Source organism: Eretmochelys imbricata, chromosome 1, assembly GCF_965152235.1.
Source record: "Eretmochelys imbricata isolate rEreImb1 chromosome 1, rEreImb1.hap1, whole genome shotgun sequence".
Classification (NCBI taxonomy): Eukaryota; Metazoa; Chordata; order Testudines; family Cheloniidae; genus Eretmochelys; species Eretmochelys imbricata.
In genome coordinates this window covers 63,249,550-63,268,413 of record NC_135572.1, presented here as the reverse complement: position 1 = coordinate 63,268,413, position 18,864 = coordinate 63,249,550, and the positions used below count along the sequence as shown (strand labels likewise).

Below are 18,864 nucleotides of genomic sequence, written 5' to 3'. Positions count from 1 at the left end.
GAAGGCTGCAACAGAGGAGAAACTCCCGGTCATCTTAGACCTTGCCACCAGACACAGGTGCCTCTTCTGCCAAGATTTGTGTGGCTGCTGGTGCGCATCAGCTCCCCCACATTAAATTACTCACACGCAGGCTTCTTTCAGAGGAAGAACTTTTCCCCCACCGCTACCCATAAAAGTCCTGCGGCAATGAGCGAGTGACTACGGGGATAGGTGAAGTGATCACCAGGAGTCACTAGTCACAGACCCACACACAGGTGGTGATTGCAAGATGGTCGTCATGTGCCCCTGGACTGGGATAGGGGGCATTTTTGGCAGCAGTGGTCATGACTGAGCAGGCCTTTTTAGGAACCCTTCTGCTCACCCCATATGGGAAAGAGGCTATAAAAGGTGCCCCAATCATAGACTATCCCACCATACCTGACTGGATAACCGTGTCCAGAGGGATCACTCCCAATGCAGTCGAAAAACAAAAATGTTTCTTGCAACTTGGAATGTCCATACCCTACTAGACGAATCAAAAAGTGAAAGACTCAAACACAGAATAGCAATTGTTGCCCGAGAACTCTCGAGGTACAACATCAACATCGCTGCTCTCAGCAAAACAAGATGTGCAGATGAAGGCCACTTGAGGGAAGAGGAAACCAGCAAGCGATCCACGAATACACTGTGTTGGCTTTGCAATCAAAAACCTCCTAGTCAACCGCCAGACTGAACTCCCCGTTGGCATCAACAAGCGCCGTATGATCCTCCGCATCATATTGGTCAATAAGTCATTTGCCACTATTAGTACATGTGCATATGCACCAACTCTTGATGGTGAAGAAGAACAGAAAGAATCCTTTTACACTGACCTTGATAAAATTTTGCCATCCATTCCAAAAACAGATAAGATAATCCTCCTAGGGGACTTTAACGCAAGAGTTGGCTGAGATTCTAACATATGGAGTAGTGCCAGTGGGAAAGAAGGAGTGGGAAAGACCAATTCCAATGGCATCCTTCTACTCAGCAAATGTATGGAGCATGACCTTGTGATCACAAACACAGTCTTCAGACAAAGAAACAAGTACAAAACAACTTGGCAACACCCCCGCTCAAAACAGTGGCACCTCCTAGACTATATCACTGTAAGAACATAGGATCTAAGAGATGTCCAAATCACCCGCATCAGGAGAGAAGCCGATGGTTGCTGGACTGACCACTGTCTGGTGACGTCAGTCATGTCCATCAGGATTACACAAAAACATAAAAAGCAATCCAAATCACACAGACAGCAATACAACGTCCAAAGACTTCAAACCTCAGTGCACTAGGAGAACTTCCAAACACTCCTCAGTGAAAAACTGGCCATGTGCACACCAGAAAATGACAACACAAGTGTCGAAAGACTGGGAAGCCCTAAAACAGACCATCCATGAGGTTTGCAAGGAATCCATTGGCCTTGCTACTCGCTGCCATCAGGACTGGTTTGATGATGACAACGTTGAGATTACATGATGGTGATAACACTTTTCCATCCCACTAATATATCACAGGAGATATCCTTTTGGATCAGAAGAGAAAAGCTTTCTGCGACTCGCAAAACCAACTACTATCCAGTCAGAGGCAGAGCTCTTTCCATCAGCTCAAAGCTGAAGTTCAAAGGAGGATCTGAGAAATCAAAAACAATTGGTAGGAGGACAAAGCAAAAGAAATCCAAACATTCGCTGATAGACATAATATGTGGAGCTTCTTTGTGAGACAAAGACCAAGCTCATGTAGCCTCACACCTCTGAGATCCGAAGATGGTTGTACCCTTCTTAAAGATAACAAATCCATCAAAGAGCACTAGAAGGAACACTACAAAAAGCTTCTAAATTGAGAATAGACTGTGATTGATGACACCGTTGACTCCATCCCTCAGCACTCAATCTGGGAAACTCTTGCCAACCCACCAACACCCAAGGAAATCTGCAAAGCAATTAAACAAATGAAAAACAATAAAGCACCAGGTCCTGATGGCATACCAGCTGAAGTACTGAAAGTGGAGGGATAAACACTGACTACCAAGCTTCACTTGCTGCTCCTCAAAATCTGGCACACCGAAGAAATCACTGCTGATTTACATAATGCTAACATCTTCACCATTTTCAAAAAGGGAGACCGGGCTGACTGTGGCAACTATCGAGGCATTGCCCTCCTCTCCATCGCTGGGAAGATTCTTGCTAGAATCTTACTGAATCCCCTGCTCCCTCTTGCAGAGGAAGTACTTCCAGGGTCTCAGTGCAGCTTCAGACCATCATGAGGCACAACTGACATGATTTTTGCAGCCAGGCAGATCCAGGAAAAATGCCAAGAACAACACCAGGAGCTGTATGTGGCCTTTATCGATCTGACCAAAGCCTTAGTCTATCAACTATGAGGCTCTGTGGAAAGTTTGGCTGCCCAAGCAAATTTATCCCCATTGTAAGACTCCTCCATGACCAGATGATTGCCTCCATCCTGTGCATACCTCTGAGCCCTTTGTCATCCAAAGTCGCGTAAAACAAGATTGTGTACTGGCACCCACCCTTTTCTCCATTTTCTTAATAGCTATGAAAACGCTAACCCAAGACCGTCTATCATAGGGCATTGGCATCCAGTGTCGGATTGACAACAACCTCTACAATCTTTCTCGTCTCCGTGCCGGAACTAAAGTAATATCTGCAACAATAACTGAACTCCAGTATGCGGATGATTGTGCTGTAGTTGCACACTCAAAGGAGGATCTTCAAACAGCACTCGATTGCTTCTCTGAAGCTTACAAAAGCCTAGGGCTAGCTCTGAACATTGGCAAAACAAGAGTTCTCCACCAGCCAGTCCCCGGTCAATCATCAGACCCAGCAAGGAAGATCTATATCGACAAAGAAGAACTGGAAAATGTAGAATACTTTGCCTATCTTGGTAGCCATCTCTTACAGAGGGCAGACATAGATGTCGAGATTCAGCACAGAATTTGCTGTCTCGCTGGGTGTTCAAGAATCACAACAAAAACTGAACACATACTAAACTTTTACTTTACAAAGCGGTGGTAATCCCAATTTACTTCTCTATGGCTGTGAGACTGGGGTGACCTACAGAAAACACCTGAAAAACCTGGAACACCAGCACCAGCACTTTCTTCAGAAGATCCTCAGCATAAAGTAGGAGGATCATTGCACTAATGTCAGTGTCCTCAGAGGCCAACATCTTCAGTGTTGAGGCCTTGATTATCCAGCACTAGCTGAGGAGTAGGCACTTGTGCACATGCCTGATGTACGCTTACCAAAACAACTGCTGTACACCTGACTACCAAAGGAGAAAGGAAATGAGGAGGCCAAAAGAAATGCTTTAAAGACACCCTCAAGATAAACCTCAAGAGATGTGGCATCGACACAGCACACCAGGAGACAGCAGCCCAGGATAGGGATAACTGGAGAAGACTTGTCAGAGAGGGAACGTCCACTTTTGAGGAAAATCGCCTTGCCCAGGTCGCAGAAAAATGCCAGAAAAGAAAGGAAAGACAACAGTCATGCAGCCATCGCAGCCCATCCCTGTCTTCCAACACCACCTGCAATGTCTGCCAAGGAGCCTGTGGCTTAAGAATCGGACTATTCAGTCACCAAAGGACCCATGAAAAATAATACCTGTGAAAGAGATCATCCTCAACCTCAAGGGATTGCTGATGATACAGAGTGATCTGGATTGCTTGGTAAACTGGATGTAAGCAAACAATATGAATTTTAATATTGCTAAATGTAAATATATACATCTAGGAACAAAAAAAAGTAGGCCATACTTACATGATGGGGAACTCTATTCTGGGACATAAGGACTCTGAAAAGATTTTGGGGGGGGGAGGTGTCTTGTGGATAATCAGCTGAACATAAAGTCCCAGTGTAATGCTGTGGCCAAAAGGGCTAATGCAATCCTTGGCTGCATAACCACGGGAATCTCAAGTAGGAGGAGAGAGGCTATGTTATTTCTGTGTTTGGCACTGATATGACTACTGGTGGAATACTGTGTCCAGTTCTGGTGCCCACAATTCAAGAAATGATGATGAAAAATTGGAGATGGTTCAGAGAGGAACCACAAAGATGATTAAAGAATTAGAAAACATGCCTTATAGTGATAGACTCCAAGAGCTCAATCCATTTAGATTAACAAAGAGAAGGTGAAAGCATGATTTGATTAGCCTATAATTACCTACATAGGGAACAAATATCTAGCAGAGAAAGGTATAATATGATCCAGTGGCTGGAAGGTAGAGAAATTCAGACTAGAAGTAAGGCATTTTTAACAGTGAGAGTAATGAACCATTGGAACAATTTACCAAGGGTTGTGGTGAATTCTCCATCACTGACAATTTTAAAATCAAGATTGGATGTTTTCCTAAAAGAGATGCTCTAGGAATTGTTTTGGGGAAGGTCTATGGTCTGTGTTATATGGGCCGGGCTGGTTTGTTTACCTGCTGCGTCTGCAGATTCGGCTGATCACAGTTCCCACTGGCTGCCGTTCGCTGCTCCAGGCCAATGGGGGCTGCGGGAAGTGGTGGCCAGCACATCCCTTGGCTCCCGCCACTTCCTGCAGCCCCCATTGGCCTAGGGCAGTGAACCGCGGTCAGTGGGAGCTGCAATCAGCAGAACCTGCAGATGCGGCAGGTAAACAAACTGGCTCGGCCCACCAGGGGGCTTACCAGGTGGGCTGCGTGCCAAAGGTTGCCAATCCCTGGACTAGATGATCACAGTGGTCCCTTCTGGCCTTGGAATCTCTGAATCTGTGAATCATCTGAGAGAACATTCTTTCTTTTCCTTGCTCAACAATGTGGTGTCCAGTGCCTTACAAGAAAATGACAGGTAATTTACTACAAAGTGTTTCTCTCTCCTCCCATCTGAAGGCTGAGAGAGGCATTTTTGCATTAGTTATTGGCTGTGGGGTTGGAGTTTTTAAAATTATTTTGGTCTTGTTCTATATTAGTGTGACAGGCTAAGGCACTGAGGTTAATCTTCCTATATAACTCGAAAACAGTGAGGTACAAAATTATTTCAATCTCAGAAGGGCCAAGGTTTGGCCACCAAGCAAGTTCTGTTGCTGAATCTCTCAAGTTTTACATGTGTAATGGACATCTGGTCATCCTAATTTCTGCCCGGCTATAGTTTCTATGTGTCACTGCTGGGATACAGGGTGTAGCACATATAACACGTTCTGTATAGTACACCTCTTATGGTTGCCTCTCAGCTGGGAATAGAAATTAGGTCTGTTGCCCATTAACAACTGAGAGGCACAAATAGGAGAGTACATTTCAGCCATAATCAACGAGGATGTTAGGATAAATTGAGGCCCTTATGCAAGAAGGACCTTCAGGCCAGTCAAGGCACACTGCTAGAAGGACTGGGTGTACTGGAGGGAGGAGAAAAGAGGATTTAAAAAAAACTGGGGCAGTAGGATTGAATGGAAGTGCTTGATAGGAAGGGTGTGGAACCAATTCATGCATACTTTTCTGCATCTTGTCACACTGGACAAGGTTGGAGGGGAAGAAAAAAAGAAATAGAGGAAGCAAATGAACAAAGATAAGGAGGACAGATTATACAGACAAAGGAGAGGTGTGACAAATAAGGCAGGGTTTGAAATGGAGTTGGGGAGAGAAAGAACAAAAAAGAAGTGAGTTCTGAGAGAATGGGGTTAAAAATTAACGTAGAACTGAGAGACTGAGAAAATAGAAATGGGGACGTGGAGGAATAAATATACTAGAATCAATGTATACAGCTTTTATTTTGAAAATATCCTTCCTTACTCATCTGGACCAGAAGCCATGGAGCATGTGATTAGCTACAGCAGCAAGTAAACGATTACATTTAATTCAATGGAGATGTCTGTTCAGGACCTTTTAATTTGGACTGGGTTAAGATAGTGTGTACACTCACTGGTGAATTTGTTTTACAAGTTTCCTTCTGTGCCAATCCACAGAAGATATGAGCTATTACAGACAGCTGGTGCAGAAACTTGGCTCTTTAGCTCAAGCTATTGCAGCTCATGCTTTTAACTCTGAAGGTCTCTGCTTCAAACTCTAACATGTTGGCCAAGATGGCAGGCATCTCGCAAGTAGTAAATTCTTCTTCTTACTTTCTTTGTCCTCCCACACCCTTGGGTGCATAAGATACCCGTTTTCTACAATCTATACTTTTCAACACTGATGGCTTTCCTCTGTCTCATGAAATTCCATCCAGATTTATCTGAGTTGTAAAGTGTTAAAAATCACCATTTTCCTTTCTTACTTGTGTTCCTCAGGAGAATTCTGGCAAAGCAGTAGCAGCAGCAACAGCATGTCCTAAGTGGAATGCCTGGGAGCTGCCAGAGCAGCTGAAGCAGTGGGCTACAGCGGGGAGGAGGGAAGCTGGGCAAGGCTGGACTGGGCTTCCTTCTCCCCAGCTATCCAGACCCAAAATATACCCCCAGCATCCCATACTGTCCCCACTTCTGCGGACACCACATGGGGAAAGAAGCTTCCACATCTGAGCAGAGGAGGACAGAGAAGACTGCACAACCCATGTTCAAAAGTCATGAATTAGATGCTCCAAAAAATCATGACATTGCTTGCAAATGATGTATTTTTAAAAAGATAACACAATTTTAAAATCTGGTTTCTAAGCCTTTAAGTTTACATTTTCAATTTTTTTCCCCACAACCATAAAGACTAGAAACTTGTTTTTAAATGAAAATCATATTCTCATGTAATCCAGTTGGAAAGATGTACAATTAACCATGAAGTAAAAGCCTGAAATTAAAAAATGCAGAAATATTTAACCATGTTTTTAAAATACTTAATCCAAAGCATACATTATGGCTAGTGCAACATTTAAGCTCACAGAAATCTAATAGACCAATAACACATAACATATTATGACTCAATGCTACATTTGTTTGGTTCTTCTTGTTGTCAGCTTTGTGCAGTTCACATAAAATGTTCCACTATGAATGACCAGAATGTTCTGAAGGGTTGATAGCATTAATTTTAAGAGCTTGTGATGCTGAAGAGGAGAAATTTCACTGCTCTCTGGAGAGCTGGTCCTAAAAGAAGGGTGAAATGTTACATTCGGCCAAGATTTATTCTTGTTTAGATTCAGGACAGGAATTTATCAGACTCAGCAGGAAGAATGTCATTAGCTTTGACAAGTGTGCGTGTTTATGGTGGGTAATCTATTTAGGAGATGAGAAATGGTGCACACACTTTCCATTTTGTTACAAAAGCTGAAACTGACAGTATCTGTCAAAAATTATCATCCTACGCTCTTTCAAAGAAATTGAACCCTACTTTCTCTGCAATATGCCTCAGTATTACAGCATGGTCTTCTCTGCTTAGCTGTTACACTTCAGTTAAAGGGGCCAGAGATTGAAAATTACATTGTTCTGATGTTCAGGACTTGCTACATTCAGTCCTGAACTAGTTCTGAAAAGCATTGCTATATTCAGGGAGCAATGTATTCTTATGTCTATAAAGTGTCATACATACCCACAGTGCTATATAAATAATAATAATTAATAATATAATAGAACAGGCCTGTTTTTAAAGGTCTATGTTTTGGGAACCATTAGTACTGGAAATGAATGTTTTATGCCATTAGAAAACTCTTGAGAGAGATTTGCTGAGAAAGGCTGTTGCAAAGGTAATTGGCAAACTGTATAAATGCTTTCAAGAGCAATAAACTTATTCCACCACTACTCTTGGAGCAGTGGTCAGAAAGAAAAAGGCCCTGAGGAGGCTGTCAACATTAAAATAATACCTTTCAATAGAAATTTTATTTATCTTTGTTACTAAGAAACTTTGTCTTCTGAAACCAAAGTTTTCACATTGAATTTGTTTTTCTCCAGACTTGGAATGTCTTTTTTCAAGCAGTTTTGATGCTGGAGGAGGTTTGTTTTGTACATGCATTCTGTTATATGCTAAAACAACAAGAAGTCCTTGTGGCACCTTACAGACGAATAAATTTATTTGGGAATAAGCTCTTGTGGGCTATAACCCACTTCATCAGATGCATGGAGTGAAAAATACAATAGGCAGCTATAAATATACAGCACATGAAAAGATGGGAGTTGCCTTACCGAGTGGCGGGGTCAGTGCTAACAAGACCAATTCAATCAGGGTGGATGTGGCCCATTCCCAACAGTTGACAAGAAGGGGTGAGTATCAGCAGAGGGAACATTACTTTTTGGAGTGACCTAGCCTCTCCCAGTCTTTATTCAGGCCTAATTTGATGGTGTCAAGTTTGCAAATTAATTCCAGCTCTGCAGTTTCTCACTGAAGTCTGTTTTTGAAGGTTTTTTTGTTAGTGTTAGTGGACACACAACACAACAGAAACACTAACCCAAAAACCAATCCCTGCAACAAACCCCATTGCCAACTCTGTCCGCATATGTATTCAAGGGACACCATCATAGCACTTAACCATATCAGCCACACCATCAGGGGCTCGTTCACCTGCACATCTACCAATGTGATATATGCCATCATGTGCCAGCCGTGTCCCTCTGCCATCTACATTGGCCAGACTGGACAGTCTCTACGCAAAAGAATAAGTGGACACAAATCAGACATCAAGAATTGTAACATTCAAAAACCAGTAGGAGAACACTTCAGACTCCCTGGACACTCAATAACAAAGTTAAAAGTGGCCATTCTTCAACAAAAAAACTTCAAAAACAGACTACAATGAGAAACTGCAGAGCTGGAATTAATTTGCAAACTTGACACCATCAAATTAGGCCTGAATAAAGACTGGGAGTGGCTGGGTCACCCCAAAAAATAATATTCCCTCTGTTGATGCTCACCCCTTCTTGTCAACTATTGGGAATGGGCCACATCCAACCTGATGGAATTGGTCCTGTTAGCACTGACCCTGCCACTCAGTAAGGCAACTCCCATCTTTTCATGTGCTGTATATTTATACCTGACTACTGTATTTTTCACTCCATGCATCTGATGAAGTGGGTTATAGCCCACTAAAGCTTATGCCCAAATAAATTTGTTAGTCTCTAAGGTGCCACAAAGACTCTTCGTTGTTTTTGCTGATACAGACTAACATGGCTACCCCTCTGAAACCTGTTATATGCTAGTTCATTTGCACAAAAAAGGTGCTTATGCACTTACACACCCTTGTTTTCCCTTCTACTCCTTAAATGAATAAATGGACCACTGTAATTCTTGAGGGCTATGGTTAACTCTGTCTGTCTGTTTTAGGGTTTTGTATGGTGCTCATTGCTGTAGTCTAATCTAATCTATCCAAGGTTTTGGTCATGCCAATGAAGTGAGCTGTAGCCCATGAAAGCTTATGCTCAAATAAATTTGTTAGTCTCTAAGGTGCCACAAGCACTCCTGTTCTTTTTGCAGTTATTAAGGTAAGTATCTAGGACGCACCTTTATGGATTATTTATTGTTATGAAATGTACTAGTTCTTAAATGAATTATTACTATAAGCAGGGTTTGAATGAATGCTTCCCTGATAGCTAGCTGGGAGGGAAGAGACTATGGGTGTGTTTATGTAAATACAGTTTGCTCTTGCTCTGTTTACATATTTATCATTTACAGCTGTGTCAAAGGATCTACTTTAGCTGGTGTTTGGTACAAATGACCTTAGTACTGAATGCATGGGTAGTGAAATATGGTTACCAATGTTGTAATTATTGTAGGAATACAGGAAAGCAGGACTATGCTTAACCTGGGTCAACTGAGGGGGAGCACCCCCACCCCCCTTGAAAGAACCTCATTAAGCAAGGGCTCGAAAGTCAGAGCCCTGTGAAAGTAAGAGGGGTGGGGACAGGAGTCCTGATCAGGAGGCTGTAAAAAACCCCTGCCGCAGGCCTGGGGTCCTCGCTAGACTGGCTTAACCTGTTCTTCCCCACTGTTCAAAGAATAGAACTAAATAGGCTTCATTAGGAGCCTCTTTTGTTATTTTAGGTTTCAGAGTAACAGCCGTGTTAGTCTGTATTCGCAAAAAGAAAAGGAGTCCTTGTGGCACTTTAGAGACTAACCAATTTATTTGAGCATGAGCTTTCCTGAGCAATTGAGCAATTTTAATTGCTCAATCAGAGTTGAAACCAATTGTGGTGGGACTGTGTTTCTACACTGCCTGCTAAGAACTAAAATCCCTGAGAGCTGAAATCACTTGAGATGGGGTAATGTTTCTTCCCAGCCTGCAAAAGAGCTGAAAATCACAGAAGTCACAGCAGAGAGGCAGAAGGTGACTGACAGGCAGCTGGCGAATGAGTGACCGTCATGGTGGTGGCAAAGAAGCATGATGAGCGGCCAGCACAGTGGCAGCAGAGAGGTGTGATGAGTGGCCAGCAGGGTGGTGACAGAGAGGTGCAATGAGCAGCCAGTGGGGTGGCTGGTGGAGGAACATGGTGAGAGCAGTGAGCAGTTGGCCAGTGAGCGGCCAGCAGAATGAATGAGATGCCTCTTTAAGCCCCCCACTCCCGCACCCAGGGTGGGAGGTGAACTCTGCTGATGCACCTCTGAACTCTGCACTGACCAAGGACAGCAACTGTGAATGGGGTGCAGAGAAGGGTTGAGTATGTGAAAGGGACTTTTGGGTTGCTAGACTTAAGAACCTGAAGGGAAAAGGGCACTGCCCAACCTACTTGGAGGTAGGTCTTTTACTCATGGTTTATGAACCCCGTTTGCAGTGTTCTCCCAAATTATCACCGAGTTATTTCCCTCCTTTTATTAAAAGTTTCTTTTCTACACTCAGACTCTGTGCTTGCAAGTGGGGAAATATTGCCTCTCAGAGGCGCCCAGGGTGGTGTGTAATTTTCCCAGGTTACTGGGTGGGGGCTTGAGCCGGTTCTGCATTGTATCGATAGAAAGGAACCCCTAGATATTGAACCTGGCCCTGGTTGCTGCTGGCTCCACCTGGCAGAAGGGTTACATTGCAGTCCAAAGTATATGTTCTTGTGTTTTTTTATCATGGTTCATTTGTATGCATACTACAGATCAGCAAGGCTCAAATTCTGACGGCCAAGTTTACTAAATTGCTTATATTCCCTTTTCTCTCTGATCTCAGAAACTTCAGATTTCCATCATCAAATTCCAGTCACTGACATCTTAGATTTCCCTGCCCTGGTACTATTGTGATGGGTGCTTTAGAAATGATTACTGGCAGATAGCAATTCGCAGTGGCTTTACTCCCTGCCATCAGGTGATTCTCAATTTCCTAAGTCTAGATTCCCCAGAACCTCCCAAATTCCCCTGACATCTAGGCTCTCCTCCTTCCCCATCAGAGCCCTCTTTGAACACAGTTCCCACCTCCATCTTGGAATGCTGTGTACTACTTTGTGTATGCAGTGTTGGTCCCAGGATTTTAGAGAGTGAAGGTTGATGAGGTGATATAAATAAAATATATCACCTCACTCACCTCGTCTTTGTACTACTCTGTGTATGGCCGATGGTTCATTAAAGTTATGTATATGAAAAGTACACAGAAAACTGTACTTAATGGACACACTACAGGCAAATTATATCAAGACAAACTGTCAGTGAAAATGTCCTGCCTTCTTTAGCTGTTTAGAATTAAATTAAAACATTAAGAGCTAGATTGTGTCTGTGGGCACAGTCCTACATAAGAGTTGGTATGTAGCTGTGGCACCACAAGAGGAGTTTGGGGACAGAACTATATGTCCAAAGAGTCACAGTTCCTTCCATACTTCAGCACCTTTCTCCCAAGAGAAGTAATCTGCTTCTTTCCCTTAACAGTAACAGATATCTTAGCTATGATGGCTGGCAGACTAGGGAGGAAGATTCGAGGTTCTGGCCACTCTCCATCACTTTTCACCCACCTTCCACCCACCTGCATGGCTAGAGAGGGGAATTAGCAGTGATCTGAAGAGCACACTCAGGGGGATGTGTGTGGGAAATCTTATTCCCCGTTATACACTGGTCTAGCCATACACAGCCAGGCAAAAGTTTGGTCATATATCTTTCAGTGTCAGATCCTGCCACCCTTATTCACACTGAATAGTACATTATGCCACAACCAGGCCTGCTGAATCAATGAGGCTATTTACTTCCACGGATTTTGGATCAGGCTCAGTGGGGCACTTCCTCAGCTGGAGTTTCTAACTTTATTGGCTTTAGCTGAGGAGCTAAATGTGAGTAAGTATGTTGGAATCTGGCCCCAACCTATTAAAATGCACATCTTAGAGAGAAGAGGAACTATCATATAAAAAGTTTAAGTCAATAAATATCTACTGGAATATTACAACAATGAAGTATCTCTGGTAGATGTTTCTCTAGGTGACTCTTAGACTAATGTGTGTGATGGACAATACCCCTTTTCTAGAACCAGATGTTAGATACATATACAGAGGGGCATTTTGCTGTCTCTCACATAGCCTGATGTTGGTTTTTCAAGTGCTGTTTGCAGCCAAATAACTGAAAACATATTTTGAAGTCAAAAGTAAAGACATTCTTATTTGGCTTGGTTTTCCTTTACACAGTCCCAGGCTGCTTCCTTAGCTTCATTTCTCTGTTTTTTGCTTCTTCTGGTAAGACTCTTCAGTCACAATTTGTTGTCTGTAAGCAGTTCTGATATAAACAATAAAGTTAAGCAGGTGGATTTCCAAATTTTCTTAGGACTTCTCAATTTGAAAGCAGTGAAAAAGCACCAGAGAAAAATAGATAAAAACAATCACTGAAAAAATGTAAGAAGGATAAATGTTTTTCCTGTGTGTTGTGCATAAGCTAGCATAAATGTATCTAGTTTAATGAGGAAAAATATACCTACTGTACAGGCAGAAATGAAGACTTTGCTCCTATGAAATAAATAAATTAGTGATAAGCACACTTTAAAGGTTAACCCCCCAAAAACTCCTTGGGTTAGAAATTGGACTGGAAAATCTCACTCTATCATGCTTTCTCACAAGACTTATAATCTTTTAAGGTTTCCTTCAGGACATAAATACTGTGAGAATAGCCTTTTCTTTGGTACTTCTGCTTCCTCTCCTCCCGTCCGCCCACGTGTTCTTGTTTGTATGAAGAAAAGGAGTACTTGTGGCACCTTAGAGACTAACAAATTTATTAGAGCATGAGCCTTTCGTGAGCTACAGCTCACTTCATCGGATGCATACAGTGGTAAATATAGTGGGGAGATTTTATATACATAGAGGACATGAAACAATGGGTGTTACCATACAGACTGTAACAAGAGTGATCAGGAAAGGTGAGCTATTACCAGCAGGAGAACAGTGGGGGAGGGGGTGGGGGGGAACCTTTTGTAGTGATAATCAAGGTGGGCCATTTCCAGCAGTTTACAAGAACAGTAAGAGGGGAAATAAACAAGGGGAAATAGTTTTACTTTGTGTAATGACACATCCACTCCCAATCTTTATTCAAGCCTAAGTTAATTGTATCCAGTTTGCAAATTAATTCCAATTCAGCAGTCTCTGGTTGGAGTCTGTTTCTGAAGTTTTTTTGTTGAAGAATTGCCACTTTTAGGTCTGTAATTGAGTGATCAAAGAGATAGAAGTGTTCTCCGACTGGTTTTTGAATGTTATAATTCTTGACGTCTGATTTGTGTCCATTTATTCTTTTACGTAGAGACTGTCCAGTTTGGCCAATGTACATGGCAGAGGGGCATTGCTGGCACATGATGGCATATATCACATTGGTAGATTTTGTATGAGTGACAGTGTTAACTTCAGTGTCCTGGACAAGCTTAGGTACTTGTTCTGTCTACGTGGACTTTCTCTGCATTTTCAGTGGGAGAAAAATATTTTTCTTCATTTCCAGTCCTAAATTGTTGTAATTTAGCATTACTGAACAGCTGATATACTTTGTTCCAGTGGTGAATGCATTTCAATTGTGGACAAAGAGATTGCTTTGGCTCCTTTATCTAATGTACTTCACAAGTATATTGTAGTGCTTAATTAGATAATGTTTGTAAACTTCTTTTGTATCCCTGAATGCTTGGATGAATCCATATAAATTGCTTTGGTATCTTTGGTGGTGCAGAAGTGCAAAGCATTATTAAAATGTATTATTATTGATGTACTCAGAGCATTGATTTTTGTTTGCTGGGCCTTACTAATACTATAAAGGAATCCAGCTGCTTTTGTTCAGAAGTATCCGCAAAATTTTAAAGTTAGCTTTTTTTTTTTTTTAAAGTTTAAGAGAGAAAAAAATCTTTGAACATTAAGAGACCGATTCTATAACCCATCTTCATGCTGAGTAGTATTTACATATATGAATAGTCATACTCAGCTCAGTGGGACTAACTTGTGTGAGTAAATACTTCTAGTGAGCAAAGACTGCAGAATCTGGCCGTAAACTGGAAAAATCAGCCTCCTCCTTCTGTATAGTTCCTCCCATCACTGATTTGAGTCATTTCTTGTACTCCTCCAACCTTGTTAGTTTGTTTTTTTTCACTTCCCCACAATCTCAGTTGTTTCTCGAAAAAGAAATACATACAACCCCATCTTCTCCTACTGTCCCTTACCTTTTGACAAAGTGTATCAGTAATAGCCTCAATAAATGCTCAAATTTCCTGAACAAGTTGTAGAAAAAGGCAAGAGGTTTAAGTTATTCTACACATCTTTAAAGATCCCAGTACTTCTAGTTTATCTGAGGTTTACTTGTATTTACTAATTGAAAGAATAGGTAAGCAATGTGCCATTCTTCCTTACTTTTACGTAAATCAATGAACAGAGAAAGGATTAGAGTAAGAGTAAGGACACTATTACTGATTTTAAAATAGGTTTTATGATTACAAGAAATGCAGTTCCACTGAAGGTTAAAAATTAATCACATACGTTCAAAGAAAGTAAATTATGACAGTAGCGCAAGTAGAGTAGGGGCATTAGGGGACGAGAGCTGAGGAAGCGTTGTTCTAAGTCAGCCATAAAAATGTTGGCATACTGTGGGGCCATGCAGGTACCATAGCAGTGCTGCTGATTTGAAGGTACACATTGTCCCCAAATGTGAAATAGTTATGGGTGAGGACAAAGTCACAAAGTTCAGCCACCAGGTTTGCCATGACATTATCGGGGATACTGTTCCTGACTGTTCCATCTTTGTGTGGAATGTTGGTGTAGAGGGGTTCTACATCCATAATGGCTAGGATGGTGTTTTCAGGAAGATCACTGGTGGATTGTAGTTTCCTCAGGAAGTCAGTGGTGTCTCATCATGAATAGGTCGGAATATGAACAAGAGGCTGCTAGGCAGCTCTCCATCACCATTTTCTACAAGCCATTACCCTCTGATCCCACTGAGGGTTACCAAAAGAAACTACACCATCTGCTCAAGAAACTCCCTGAAAAAGCACAAGAACAAATCCGCACAGACACACCCCTAGAACCCCAACCAGGAGTATTCTATCTGCTACCCAAGATTCATAAACCTGGAAATCCTGGACGCCCCATCATCTCGGGCATTGGCACCCTGACAGCAGGATTGTCTGGCTATGTAGACTCCCTCCTCAGGCCCTATGCTACCAGCACTCCCAGCTGTCTTAGAGACACCACTGGAAATGGCCCACCTTGATTATCACAAAAGGTCGTGTCCCCCCCCACCGCTCTCCTGCTGGTAATAGCTCACCTTACCTGATCACTCTTCTTACAGTGTGTATGGTAACACCCATTGTTTCATGTTCTCTGTGTATATAAAATCTCCCCACTGTATTTTTCACTATATGCATCCGATGAAGTGAGCTGTAGCTCATGAAAGCTTATGCTCAAATAAATTTGTTAGTCTCTAAGGTGCCACAAGTACTCCTTTTCTTTTTGTGGATTCAGACTAACACGGCTGCCACTCTGAAACGTCTGAGATGTAATTTATTACACCTTTCTTGGGGGTTATTTTCAGGTTATACAATGGTTTGATTTTATTTTTCATTTAATGCAATAAAATCATAAGCAATAGGCCCTGAGTATATTTCACAGCATTGTAGGTGTTCATTGAACAGGAGCACTTGAGGTGTGAAAAATGTTTCTCTGAAGTCTGGACCTTGACTATATCTTGGCCAAGAAATTTGGACCTTGACAAAAAATAATTAACTAACCCTGGTCTAGATTTACAGGAGACTTGTGAAACTTAAGTACAAAAGTGTGCTAAAATACATCATATTTGACTAACTTGAAAGAAACAGTTATGCATTTTTAGTCTCTTTCATTGTCTATGTTTTCCCCCAGACCAGTTTTTCTTGAATTTTTCATATTTATAAAAGTTTTCTCTTTTTCTTCCTCTGAAATTTTCTATTTAGGCCAAGATTTTTTTTTTCTTCCTGTTTGGCCTTTCTCTCCATATCTCTTTACTTTCAGTGTTCTCTCTCCTCTTTTTCCCTCTCTGTTCCAGTTTCTACCTACTATTATCTCTCATCCCTTCATTTCTTCCTCTTGATCGCTCCTTCCCCTCAATTGTTTTGGGATTTGGGAAAGTGAGCAGGTGATGTTGTGTGAGTGAATTAAGGAAATTTGAATGTCATCTTCCAAATACAGGTTAAATAGCATAAGAACACAAGAATGGCCATATTGGGTCAGACCAAAAGTCCATCCAGCCCAGTATCCTGTCTACCTCCAGAGGCCAATGCCAGGTGTCCCAGAGGAAGTGAACCTAACAGGTAATGATCTAGTGATCTCTCGCCTGCCATCCATCTCCACCCTCTGACAAACAGAGGCTAGGGACACCATTCCTTGCCCATCCTGGCTAATAGCCATTAATGGACTTAACCTCCATGAATTTATCCAGTTCTCTTTTAAACCCTGTTATAGTCCTAGCCCTCACAACCTCCTCAGGCAAGGAGTTCCACAGGTTGACTGTACGCTGAGTAAAGAATAACTTCCTTTTATTTTTTTTAAACCTGCTACCCATTAATTTAATGTGGTGGCCCCTAGTTCTTATATTATGGGAACAAGTGAATAACTTTTACAAATTGCCATCCAGGACACAAACTGCAAAATCCTCCCTGGCCTCAGGAGGGAATTACACCAAACCCTTAAAATCCACTGAGCGAGTCTTCCTGTCCGCATCCCCCACAAATTAGTGGGGAGTTAGACAAGGGTCTGGTAAAGTGAAGACAATTCCTAGATTTGTGCACATGGGAACAAGATGTATTCAGTGGGGGGCCTTTGGCTCAGGAATTTGCTTTCTGCTCTTGTGTGACATATCCTGAACCCGTTGACCTTCAGGGTGCAACGAGAGGCCTTCTTTTGGGGGTTGAGGGGTGGACAGGTGGTAAGGTGATGCGTTTTATCATGTGGGCATGGGAGTTTTAGTGGTGACAGCACTTCATGATGAGCCATGTGTACTATTTTACATTTTTTAAAACATAATAATGTGAAAGATTGGGGGACAGGGAGATTCTGTAGGGCCAACCAGCTTGGGAGGGGGCAATATCTGACTCTCGAAGGAACTAAATCCCCCAAGGGTCTGTGTTCACAGGCCCTGTCTACACTATCAGCCTTTCTCTGTCTCCACCCCATCCACCACTGATGGGGTCAGCGTGTGTCCTATGAATGCCCCCTTCGGGTGCCCTCCTCCCCCAGCACGTTGTGGTGTGTAGGAAGGGGAGCCAGCGCTGAGAAGCTGCCAGCGCTACTAGCTTGCGAGGCGGAAGGGACTGGGCTACGCTTAACGCTTTCGGGCACGGCAGTGTCGCGTGCCTATGACACCCCCGCCTGGCTGGCTCACGCGCACACGACGCTCCACCCCTCGGACCCCGGCGGGGAGGTGCTGGCACAGGCGGCGGACGCCCGCACTTGGCCCCGCCCCTCAGAGGAAGGGCGAGTGGGGGAGGGGCTGGCACGGCGCGGATCGCGCTTCTTTAGTTGTCTCCGCCCTCGGCGCTCGCTTGTCCCTAGCGCGGCCCCGTACGGCGCCCTCAACTCTTTCGGCCTGTCATGGAAGGTGCCGGGGCCCCCTCGGAGACCCTGCGCTACGTTGAGTACGCGAGGGTCCCTGGCGGCGGCAGGCAGGGTGAGCCCGACACGGACAGGGGGCTGGTGAGTGTGGGGCAGGGAGCCTGCGGCTGTCGCGCTCCTTCCCCTTCCCGCCCCGCCACTAGGATGGCGGTTACCCCTCCGCGCCCCCACCCGCGTCTCTGCGTGACGGGGGCGGAGAGCTGCGCGTGAGGGGCCCGTGCTGCGCCCCTCTCGCCTCAGTCCGGCCCTTCCGTGCTCCGCCGCTTTGTCCCGCGGCCGGAGCGCTGCCCCCGCCCCCCCAGTTACCCGCGGGGAAAGGGGCCCCGAGTGGGACTCGCCGCCCGAGGTCAGACGCGCCTCAGCCGTTAGGGATAAATTCCGGGGGGGGGGGGGGGAAAGGCTTCTGGAGCCTGCTGGCGAGGAAGGAGCGTGTCTGGTTCCCGGTGCCCGGCACTGGGCACTGCAGGAAATCACGCGTGTGCGTGGCGGGGCAACGCCGGCGCCAGGGGGTGGGAAGGAAACGACACCTGAGAGGGTAAATGGGTTAGTGACCGTCACTCGAGCACGTGTTCTTCTGTGCCACCGCCACGGACAGTTATCGCACCACTGCTAACACACGACAGCGCCACCGGTGGGAGCCAGATCGGGAGCCCTGCCCTCGAAGGCTGCTACCGCCCAGATTTTAAGCGCCATGTTGGTTGAGACCTCAGTGCTGACCTGGTCCTTAAAAGGGGTGACTTGACTTGATTATGGTCTGTGAGTATTTACAAATATTTAAAGATAGGCCGTTCAGTCTAGCACAAAGTAACACGATCCAACAGCAGGAAGCTGAAGCAAAACAAAGTTAGATTAGAATTAAGGGGTAATTTCTTTGTAACAGTGAGCGTTATTAACCATTGGACCAGTTTATGAAACGTCATGGTGGATTTCCCATCACTGAAAATTTTTAAATCAAGATTGGGTGTT

At 43.8% G+C, this 18,864-nt stretch overlaps 1 protein-coding gene across 3 annotated transcripts in view; it reads left to right on the top strand.

Annotated features, from left to right (window-relative positions):
- The first annotated feature begins 17,773 nt into the window (after nucleotides 1–17,773).
- DNAJC15 (DnaJ heat shock protein family (Hsp40) member C15) overlaps nucleotides 17,774–18,864 on the top strand; it is a 55,038-nt gene continuing 53,947 nt past the window's right edge. The window contains exon 1 of one of the 3 annotated variants that reach the window (XM_077811871.1): nucleotides 17,774–17,953. Coding sequence is in view for 2 of the 3 variants with exons in the window: in XM_077811852.1 (XP_077667978.1) it covers nucleotides 17,878–17,979 (102 nt within the window). In the remaining variant the exon portion in view is untranslated. Of the gene's footprint in view, nucleotides 17,980–18,864 lie in introns of all 3 variants that reach the window. The other 2 variants (XM_077811862.1, XM_077811852.1) reach the window with 2 other exon arrangements.